Source organism: Podarcis erhardii, assembly GCF_964252035.2.
Source record: "Podarcis erhardii genome assembly, chromosome: 8".
Classification (NCBI taxonomy): domain Eukaryota; kingdom Metazoa; phylum Chordata; class Lepidosauria; order Squamata; family Lacertidae; genus Podarcis; species Podarcis erhardii.
This window is the reverse complement of record NC_138499.1, coordinates 87992751-88004402: the sequence shown is the minus strand read 5'-3', so window position 1 is coordinate 88004402 and position 11652 is coordinate 87992751. Positions and strand designations below refer to the sequence as shown.

Below are 11652 nucleotides of genomic sequence, written 5' to 3'. Positions count from 1 at the left end.
ACAGCAACACACTAACTTTTTGGGGGGGGGGGTTTCTACCCCAATGAGATTTGCAATATAAGCTGAGGGTAGAATTTTGAATCCCAGAAAATATATGTGTCTGTGGTGTCAGAAGAAGAGTGCTTAACAATGTCCAAACATCCCAAGCTGGACAACACTTATTTGTGGGATGTGTTTCTGACCCTATTAAGAAACTCACAAAAAAACTGTCCTTGGTTAGAGAGATGTCCCCAAGCAACATTATATGGTTTGTGCCAAGTTATTGACACAGCTGTAGCTGGTAGGGGCTGAACTTTGGAGATATTGTAGGGGTGACCATTTGTGACAACGTCCTGGAAGTCCACTCGTTGCAGAATGAAAACTACACTGGAGCGGAGGTGGGGATGCTTTGATTCACACAAAATTGTTTGAGAGAAACTGGAAATGATTTATTACTTGGGAACATTGTGGGGGAAATGGTGCTAGAAATAGTTCTTTACATTATTGTAAATAAAAGTGGTAAAATATTTTGATCACATTGATCATATGCACTTTGGTTAGTTTGGTCTTTCAGTATTTTATTCCTTTACAGAAACTTTTTAAATGGAATTATGCAAAAGTATAGAGGTATTAATGCTATGTTTAAACTGGGTGAAAGACAGATAGCAAATAACATAATAATGTATAACATGTTGTCTCTTTTATAAAGAGTGCAGCTAGCTTTAGTCCAGGTCCTATGAGAAGATTTTAAATATAAGCTCTCCCATCTTTTTTAATCACTTTAATTCAGCGACGACCCAGTTTTCTTTGAATTAATTTCAAGCATAAAATGGGTTTCACCAGTACCATTAGCTAAACCTCCCTGCCATTTCTTCCCTTTATCAAGTAAAAATAAAATCACCCTTGAAAAAGTGTGGGGTGCTGGTGGTAACTGTCAGTCGGCAGAGGTAGGAGAGTCCTATCTAACCTCAAACCAGAAATGAACATGCACAGAACTGGAACTTCCTGCCAGGGAGCATGTCAAATGTAGACCCCACTGCCTCCTGATCCAATAAAGGAGACATTGACAAACCATGTGTACCCTGACAAGGAATTACACTCCTTAAATGATCTAGAAGACCACAATTTCTTTAGAAGCCTCTGAAAACAAACTTTATATATCTGATGAGCCCTCCTCACAAACAGGCATCCACTCTCTACTATTCCTATGGTTTTTCTTTTTTTGTTTTTTTTCCATTTTTAAAGAAAGAAACTATTAATGATGCTGAACGGTGAGGCACTGGGAAGCGAAGAGGGTGCACACAAGTGGAGAAGAAATTTGTTTCTGATTGCATTTAAAGGTGAACTTGTATTACAAGCAATTCCCTACTTTAGAGATAAAATTCCATGTAGAATTACAGAAATAGCAAAAACAGTTCCCCGTGTGGACTCAGAGTGTCACTGTTGGACAACGTGGAAGCAGCCATGGCTCAGCATTTCTGAGACTCTTGGAGCAGTTTCTCTCTCTTAACACTTCAGCTGAGTAGAAAGGAAAAGCTTTTATTTTAAAAGCCGCTCGAGAAAGGAAAGCTCTCAGTTTCCCAAAGATCATCTCAAAAGAACAATATTTCTATTATCTCAAATAAGTGTACTGGGAGTCTTAAAAACTGAAGTAAAAGAAGGAGGAAATCAGAAACAACAATGGATGTTATGGAAATAAAGCAGGTAGAGAAAACAAGGAAGATCATCAGGAGGCAAGTACTGTTTCTGTTCATATTCTGGTCTGTGTTCTTCTGCCAGGTGGGGTCTGAGCAAGTTCAATATTCAGTTCCAGAGGAAGCAGAGCAGGGCTCCTTTGTGGGGAACCTTGCTAAGGATCTGGGGTTGGATCTCAGAGAGCTGTCAAAGCGCAAGCTTGGTATTTCTTCAGAAAAGCAATTCTTTGATCTGAATGAACAAAATGGCAACCTGTATGTGAATGAGAGGATAGACCGGGAAGAGATTTGTGGGGAATCATCCACTTGTGTCCTCGAATTAGAAGTTGTGGCACACAATCCTTTGAATATTTTCCACGTAAATATTTTAATTCAGGACATTAATGACAATGCTCCACATTTCCAGAATGAAAATATTGAGCTTAAATTGAGTGAGTCTACTCTGCCGGGAACTCGATTTGCTCTTGGAAATGCTGAAGATGATGATATCGGAATAAACTCCCTCCAGAACTATCAATTGAGCTCAACTCCATATTTCAAACTAGAAATTCAAGCTGGCAATGATGGTGGCAAATATGCAGAATTAATATTGCAGAAACAATTGGACAGGGAAAAGGAACAGATGCATAACATGGTCCTTACAGCCATGGATGGTGGAGAACCTCCAAAAACCGGAACAGCCAAAATATTGGTTGCAGTTATTGATACTAATGACAATGCCCCTGTTTTCACCCAAACAATCTATAAAGTGAGCCTGAAGGAGAGTGCACCCAAAGGAACCTCTGTGCTTCAAGTCAAAGCATCTGACAGCGATGAAGGGTCAAATGCTGAGATCACTTACACTTTCAGTGACATCCCAAAAACAGCCAAGCAGAAGTTTCATCTGGATCCCAGAGATGGAACAATCACACTCATAGAAAGTGTTGATTTTGAGGACAGACAAAAATATGTGATGATAATTCAGGCAAGTGATGGAGGAGGATTGGTGGCACATTGCAATGTGGAAATTGAGGTTCTTGATGAGAATGACAATGCTCCAGATGTGATCCTTACATCCGTGTCCAGCCCAGTTCCAGAAGATGTCACATCTGGAGCTGTGATTGCTCTCATTAAAGTTCAGGACAGGGATTCTGGGGATAATGGAGAAGTCACCTGTCACCTGAAGGAACTTGTACCTTTCCTGATAGTATCATCTTCAAGTAATTACTTCAAGCTCCTCATAGATGGTGCTCTTGACAGAGAAAGGACTCCCGAGTATAATATTACAATCACAGCAACAGACAAAGGCACCCCTCCACTCTCCACACACAAATCCATATCAATACAGATCTCAGATATCAATGATAACCCACCAGCCTTTGAAAAATCTTCCTACACTGCCTACATTCCAGAGAACAACCCATCTGGAGCTTCAATTTTCCACATCAAGGCCTCAGACCCAGATCTGGATCGCAATGCCAGAATCATTTACTCCATCCTTAACAGCAACATCAAGGACCTGCCTCTCTCCTCCTATGTCTCCATTAACTCTGAGACTGGGATCATCTATGCCCAACGCTCCTTTGACTATGAGCAATTCAGGGAGTTTCAGATTCAAGTGAAGGCCCAAGATGGAGGTTCTCCACCACTCAATAGCAGTGCCACAGTGACAGTATGTGTTTTGGATCGAAATGATAACGCTCCGCAGATCCTGTACCCCTCACAATCAACAGAGGGCTCACCTTTCTTTGAGATGGTGCCTCGGTCAGCTGAGTTGGGTTATCTGGTGACGAAGGTGGTGGCCGTGGACTCTGATTCGGGACACAATGCCTGGCTCTCCTTCCATCTCCTGCAGGCCACAGAGCCCTCACTCTTCAGCATTGGCTCCCACACAGGAGAGGTGCAAACAGTCCGAGCATTACTTGAGAGAGATGCTGTGAAGCAGAGGCTGGTCATCCTGGTGAAGGACAATGGGCATCCTCCTCTCTCAGCCACCACAACTTTGAGCCTGGTGTTTGCTGAGAACTTCCAGGAGGCTCTTCCAGAAATGAACTCCCAACCAAATGACTCAGAGTATCAGTCTGATCTACAGTTTTATTTGGTATTGGCCTTGACCTTGGTTTCCTTTCTGTTCCTGGTGACGGTGATTCTGACCATTCTGATGAAGCTTCGAAGGTCAAGAAAGCCCACTTTCCTTCAGTGCTTTATTCCTGACCCCCACTCAAAGGCTGGCGCCATATTCCCACCCAATTATGAGGACGGAACTTTGCCTTATTCCTACCAGGTCTGTCTGTCCTCTGAATCCAGGAGGAATGAGCTGACATTCCTGCAGCCCACAGTCCAAATAGCAGAGAACCTCCTTTGCAATGGCAACTCTGACATTTCTTTGATGGTCAGTGGAGGCAATTTAATTTCTGAAAAGGAAAATGACAGCACGGTGAGTTATATTGCATTCTTTTTTTTCTTTTTTAAGGGAATTAGGTGTGTTATCACTTGTTTGAGAGTTTAATTGTAAACAGTGGGTGTTATCAAACTGGCACCCCAGACAATTCAGGCCATGTCACCAGGGAAGTAGGTAGGGAGTATACTGAGCTGCTACTGCTACAGAGCAACCTAATGGGATGGATTTTTCAGCAGTTGTTGAGGGAGAAAACTGCAAATTGTGGAAGCCTCAGTCTGAATTATCTAGATGCCTATCTTCATGCTGACTTAGGGTGATGATCTAGGACCACAGCATAGCACATTTGACTGGAGACAGTGCTAAATTGTTTTCTTTCTTTCTTTCTTTCTTTCTTTCTTTCTTTCTTTCTTTCTTTCTTTCCAGCATGACTAAATTTGAATATGTTTTAATGTTCTCTCTTTAAAAAGATACAGTATATGCAAGAACAAACACAAAAACATCCTACATAGTATATGCTTCAAGAAGTTTGCAAAATTGTTAGTTATTGGCAAAAAATTCCTTAATATCAAACTAAATATTAGGAAGTTTGTGGAGAGTTTTTTATGTGTTATGGGGAAGAAATAGCAGATTGAACATCTTTTGTTGACAGTCTGCCAGCAGAGATAATTACATGGTGATTGATGATAGCCAGACATAAATCTTGGCTCCCATATTCATTTTGGGGGAAAGAGTGAATAAGAGATTAATCCCTGGTGCTTTGAATAAGCTGTTTTCTGTTGTCAAGAGACCAAGAAGCAGTCAGCTCCTAGGAACTCCGATGGGGGTTAAGCAACTTGAGAGCTGAGGACTTTACATCTTGCCTTAAAGCCATGTAAGAGCCGTGACGGGTATGGGATCTGCAAAGGTCTCCCTTTCTTAATTTTTTTGGGGACAGTTATAATTTATAACTGAGGGAGATTTGTCCAGTTTTAACAATGGAAATCTGTATTTTTGTATTTTTTAGATTGAGAGTATATAAATGTTCTACATTGTTAAACTTTTATATTATTAAAAATGAATAAAAATAATATTTTTAAAATGACAACCATAATTCAAAACACACAGAAAGTTAAAATCACAACAGAATAGATTAATACAAATTAAAGCAAATTAAAAATGCAAGCAATATTATGTAAGATTGATTGCATTATTTTCCTTACAACTTGGAACCTTCAGCAACACACTAATTCTTTGGAAGGGGTGGGGGGGTGGGCTGTTTCTACCCCAATGAGATTTCCACTGTTTGGTAGAGGTAGAATTTTGAATCCCAGAAAATATATGTGTCTGTGGTGTCAGAAGAAGAGTGCTTGACAATGTCCAAACATCCCAAGCTGGAAAACACTTATTTGTGGGATGTGCTTCTGACCCTATTAAGAAACTCACAAGAAAACTGTCCTTGGTTAGAGAGATGTCCCCAAGCAACATTATAAGGTTTGTGCCAAGTTATTGAAACAGCTGTAGCTGGTAGAGGCTGAACTTTGGAGATATTGTTGGGGTGACCATTTGTGACAATGTCCTGGAAGTACGTTCATTGCAGAATCAAAACTGCATTGGAGCTGATGGGGTGAGAATTCTTTGATTCACACAAAATTGTATGACGGTTAAAGAGAAACTGGAAATGATTTACCGGTAATATTTTGAACACTTGGAGAAAAAATGGTGCTTGAAATAGTTGCATTACATTATTGTAAATACAAGTGGTAAAATATTTTGATCACATTAATCAAATGCACATTGGTTAGTTTGGTCTTTCAGTATTTTATTCTTTTACAGAAACTTTTTAAATGGAATTATGCAAAAGTATAGAGATATAAATGCTATGTTTGAACTGGATGAAAGACAGATAGCAAATAACATAGTACAGTCATGCCTCAGGTTGAATGTGCTTCTGGTTGAGCGCTTTCGGGTTGCGCTCCGTGGCAACCCGGAAGTAATGGAACGTGTTACTTCCAGGTTTTGCCACTCGAACATGCGCAGAAACTCAAAAAGATGTCACGCGCATGTGCAGAAGTGAAAAAACGCGACCCACGCACACGCAGACGTGCCGTCGCGTCTTACATTCTATTCAGGATGCAAACGGGGCTCTGAAACAGATCCCGTTCGCATCCGGAGGTACCACTGTAATGTATTACATGATATCTCTTTTATAAAGAGTGCAGCTAGCTTTAGTCCAGGTCCTATGAGAAGATTTTAAATATAAGCTCTACCATCTTTTTTAATCACTTTAGTTTAGTGAGGACCCAGTTTTCTTTGAATTAATTTCAAGTGTAAAATGGGGTTCATCAGTACCATTAGCTAAACCTCCCTGCCATTTCTTCCGCTTTTCAAGTAAAAAAAAATCACCTTTGTGTGGGGTACTGGTAGTAACTGTCAATGGGCAGCGTTAGGAGAGTCCTATCTAACCTCAAACCAGAAATGATGTTCCTGAACATGCACAGAACTGGCACTTCCTGCCAGGGAGCATGTCAAATGTAGACCCCACTGCCTCCTGATCCAATAAAGGAGACATTGACAAACCATGTGTACCCTGACAAGGAATTACACTCCTTAAATGATCTAGAAGACCACAATTTCTTTAGACGGCTCTGAAAACAAACCTTCTATATCTGATGAGCCCGCCTCACCAACAGGCATCCCCTCTCTACTATTCCTATGGTTTTCTTGGGGTTTTTTATTTCTTTTTAAAGAAAGAAAATAAAGCAATGATGCTGAATGGTGAGGCACTGGGAAGTGAAGAGGATGCACACAAGTGATGGAGAAGAAATTTGTTTAGAGAAAAAATCTATGTAGAATTATAGAAAAAGTAAAAGCAGTTCCCCATGTGGACTCAGAGTGTCACTGTTGGACAACGTGGGAGCAGCCATGGCTCAGCATTTCTGAGACTCTTGGAGCAGTTTCTCTCTCTTAACACTTCAGCTGAGCAGAAAGGAAAAGCTTTTATTTTAAAAGCTGCTTGAGAAAGGAAATCTCTGTTTCCAGGGATCAGCTAAAAAGAACAACATTAGTACTATCTCACTTAAGTGTACTGGGAGTCTTGAAAATTGAAGTGAAAGGTGGAGGAAATCAGAAACAACAATGGATGTGATGGAATTAAAGCAGGCAGAGAGAACAAGGAAGATCACCAAGAGGCAAGTACTGTTTCTGTTCATATTCTGGTCTGTGTTCTGCTGCCAGGTAGTGTCTGAGAAGGTTCAGTATTCAGTTCCAGAGGAAGCAGAGCAGGGCTCCTTTGTGGGGGACCTTGCTAAAGATCTGGGGTTGGATCTCAGAGAGCTGTCAAAGCGCAAGCTTGGTATTTCTTCAGAAAAGCAATTCTTTGATCTGAATGAACAAAATGGCAACCTGTATGTGAATGAGAGGATAGACCGGGAAGAGATTTGTGGTAAATCATCCACTTGTGTCCTCAAATTAGAAGTTGTGGCACACAATCCTTTGAATATTTTCCACGTAAATATTTTTATCCAGGACATCAATGATAATGCCCCACATTTCCAGAATGAAAATATTGAGCTTAAATTGAGTGAGTCTACTCTGCTGGGAACTCGATTTGCTCTTGGAAATGCTGAAGATGATGATATCGGAATAAACTCCCTCCAGAACTATCAATTGAGCTCAACTCCATATTTCAAATTAGAAATTCAAGCTGGCAATGATGGTGGCAAATATGCAGAATTAATATTGCAGAAACAACTGGACAGGGAAAAGGAACAAATGCATAACATGGTCCTTACAGCCATGGATGGTGGAGAACCTCCAAAAACCGGAACAGCCAAAATATTGGTTGCAGTTATTGATATTAATGACAATGTCCCTGCTTTCAGCCAGACAATCTATAAAGTGAGCCTGAAGGAGAGTGCACCCAAAGGAACCTCTGTGCTTCAAGTCAAAGCATCTGACAGTGATGAAGGGTCATATGCTGAGATCACTTATACTTTCAGTGACATCCCAAAAACAGCCAAGCAGAAGTTTCATCTGGATCCCAGAGATGGAACAATTGCACTCATAGAAAGTGTTGATTTTGAAGAAAGTCAATATTATGTGATGATAATTCAGGCAAGTGATGGAGGAGGATTGGCAGCACATTGCAAAGTAGAAATTGAGGTTCTTGATGAGAATGACAATGCTCCAGATGTGATCCTTACATCCGTGTCCAGCCCAGTTCCGGAAGATGTCACATCTGGAGCTGTGATTGCTCTCATTAAAGTTCAGGACAGGGATTCTGGTGATAATGGAGAAGTCACCTGTCACCTGAAGGAACTTGTACCTTTCCTGATAGTCTCATCTTCGGATAATTATTTCAAGCTCCTCATAGATGGTGCCCTTGACGGAGAAATGACTCCCGAGTATAATATTACAATCACAGCAACAGACAAAGGAACACCTCCACTGTCCACACAAAAATCCATATCCATACAGATCTCAGATATCAATGATAACCCACCAGCCTTTGAAAAATCTTCCTACACTGCCTACATTCCAGAGAACAACCCATCTGGAGCTTCCATTTTCCACATCAAGGCCTCTGACCCAGATCTGGATCGCAATGCCAGAATCACTTACTCCATCCTTAACAGCAACATCAAGGACCTGCCTCTCTCCTCCTATGTCTCCATTAACTCTGAGACTGGGATCATCTATGCCCAACGCTCCTTTGACTATGAGCAATTCAGGGAGTTTCAGATTCAAGTGAAGGCCCAAGATGGAGGTTCTCCACCACTCAATAGCAGTGCCACAGTGACAGTATGTGTTTTGGATCGAAATGATAACGCTCCGCAGATCCTGTACCCCTCACAATCAACAGAGGGCTCACCTTTCTTTGAGATGGTGCCTCGGTCAGCTGAGTCGGGTTATCTGGTGACGAAGGTGGTGGCCGTGGACTCTGATTCGGGACACAATGCCTGGCTCTCCTTCCATCTCCTGCAGGCCACAGAGCCCTCACTCTTCAGCATTGGCTCCCACACAGGAGAGGTGCAAACAGTCCGAGCATTACTTGAAAGAGATGCTGTGAAGCAGAGGCTGGTCATCCTGGTGAAGGACAATGGGCATCCTCCTCTCTCAGCCACCACAACGTTGAGCCTGGTGTTTGCTGAGAACTTCCAGGAGGCTCTTCCAGAAATTAACTCCCAACCAAATGACTCAGAATATCAGTCTGATCTACAGTTTTATTTGGTATTGGCCTTGACCTTGGTTTCCTTTCTATTCCTGGTGACGGTGATTCTGACCATTCTGATGAAGCTTCGAAGGTCAAGGAACCCCACTTTCCTTCAGTGCTTTATTCCTGACCCCCACTCAAAGGCTGGTGCCATATTCCCACCCAATTATGAGGACGGAACTTTGCCTTATTCCTACCAGGTCTGTCTGTCCTCTGAATCCAGGAGGAATGAGCTGACATTCCTGCAGCCCACAGTCCAAATAGCAGAGAACCTCCTTTGCAATGGCAACTCTGACATTTCTTTGATGGTCAGTGGAGGCAATTTAATTTCTGAAAAGGAAAATGACAGCACGGTGAGTTATATTGCTTTTTTTTTCTTTTTTAAGGGAATTAGGTGTGTTATCACTTGTTTGAGAGTTTAATTGTAAACAGTGGATGTTATCAAACTGGCACCCAGACAATTCAGGCCATGTCACCAGGGAAGTAGGTAGGGAGTATACTGAGCTGCTACTGCTACAGATCATGCTAATGGAATGGGCCTTTTAGCAGTTGTTGAAGGGCAAAATTGCAAGTTGGGGGGAGCCTCAGTCAGAATTATCCAGATGCACTTTTGGATTCTGACTTAGGGTGACAATCTCGGACCACAGGATGTCGTAGCATGTTTGAGTGGAGACGGTGCTTATTCTTCCTTCCTTCCTTCTTTCCTACCTTCGTAGTATGATTAAAATTGAATATGTAGCTATTTTAATGTTATCTCTTAAAAAAACCCAGAAAAACAGACATAAAAATATATTACATTGCATATTCTTCAAGAAGTTTGAAAAATTTCAATTTATTGGGAAACTTCTCCTTATTATTAAACTAAATATTAGGAAGTTTGTGGGGAGCTTTTTATGTGTTGTGGGGAAGGAAATAGTGGATTGAATATCTTTTGTTGGCGGTCGGCCAACAGAGATAATTACATGGTGATTGATGATAGCCAGACATAAGTCTTGGCTCCCATATTCATTTTGGAAAAAAGAGTGAACAAGGGATTAATCTCTGGTGCTTTGAAAAAGCTGTTTCCGTTGTCAAGAGACCAAGAAGCAGTCAGCTTCTAGGAACTCGGATGGGGGTTAAGTGACTTGAGAGCTGAGGACTTTACATCTTGCCCCAAAGCCATGAAAGAGCTGTGATGGGTATGGGATCTGCAAAAGCCTCCCTTTCTTAACTGTGTTTGGAACTGTTATAATTTATAACTGAGGGAGATTTGTCCATCAGCTGGTGATAAATTACTTTCAGTGTGTGAGCTGCTTTTTGGCTTCAAGAAGAAGGGAAGGGAAATTGAACATTAAAGCCTGTTTTGTGGTTTGAGACAAGGAAGTTTTAAACGAACAATGGAGATCTGTGTTTTTGTATTTTTCAGATTGAGAGTATAGAAATGTTCTACATTATTAAACTTTTATATTGTTAAAAATGAATAAAATAATATTTTTTAAATGGTAACCATAATTTAAAGCACACAGAAAGTTAAAATCACAACAGAATAGATTAAAACAAATTAAAGCTCATACAAAGTTGGGTCTGATTGGAAAAGCACAATGTATGATATGGTGAAGTATTGGTGAAAGCTGTCAATAATACAAGCACCCCTCAGGTCCTGTGACTGCATGCTGGTTGCAGAATGAAAAGAGCTCGTGCACAGCCTTTGTCTGATCAATGAGTGGTGCAATTAGACTTTCTCTCATGGAGTCATAGAGTTGCAAGGGACCCAAGGGTCATCTGCTCCAACCCCCTGCAATGCAGGAATCTCAGCTAGAGCATCCATGGCAGATGGCCATCCAACCTCTGCTAAAAAAACCTCCAATGAAGGAGAGTCCACAACTTCCCAAAGGAGACTATGCCAATATGTCACAAAAAGATTAATGAAGCACTCCTAAATTGTCCAATATTTTACCTCATCCTTTCTAAAACAACTTAGCAAAGATTGTTCAAGATTATGATTGTTCTCATATCAATTCAACTGTTCACCAAGATCTTCAGTGGAGGCATTCCTGGTTGTCTCATTACCTGCATCAGTACAGTATTCCTCCTTTCCTTAACAGTCAGAACAGCTAAGAACATTTGCAATGTATGATTAGAAATTATGACTAGTTGGAACAGTTGTGGTCAACAGTATGTATGTAGGTGAGTGTGCATGTGGCTAGTATTTCCACCTATACCATCTCCAGTCATGCTTCCATGCTGTAGTAACATACGTGACAAATGATTATTGAGATTATTGAGATTATTGAGGTGCAGTGTTTTCATCAACTTAAAGATGTATCTATGTGAACAAGTATTTGCTGGCCATCGGTGTTCAACTCCACTAAGTTGCTGACAACAGTATTATATACTGTACTTTATTATGCATATTATTGCATTGAACT

General features: G+C 41.0%; 1 protein-coding gene and 1 pseudogene across 2 annotated transcripts in view; both read left to right on the top strand.

Moving 5' to 3' along the window:
* Positions 1-11652, top strand: part of LOC309349256 (uncharacterized protein) — a 224951-nt gene that overhangs the window by 3724 nt on the left and 209575 nt on the right. Inside the window, exons 2-3 of the mRNA XM_081875001.1 lie at positions 1225-1250; positions 7140-9597. Coding sequence (XP_081731127.1) covers positions 1225-1250; positions 7140-9597 — 2484 coding nt within the window. The remainder of the gene's footprint in view (positions 1-1224; positions 1251-7139; positions 9598-11652) is intronic.
* Positions 1353-4368, top strand: LOC309347823 (protocadherin gamma-B1 pseudogene; annotated as a pseudogene). Its single transcript has one exon. The product of its transcript is annotated as a protocadherin gamma-B1 pseudogene (transcript).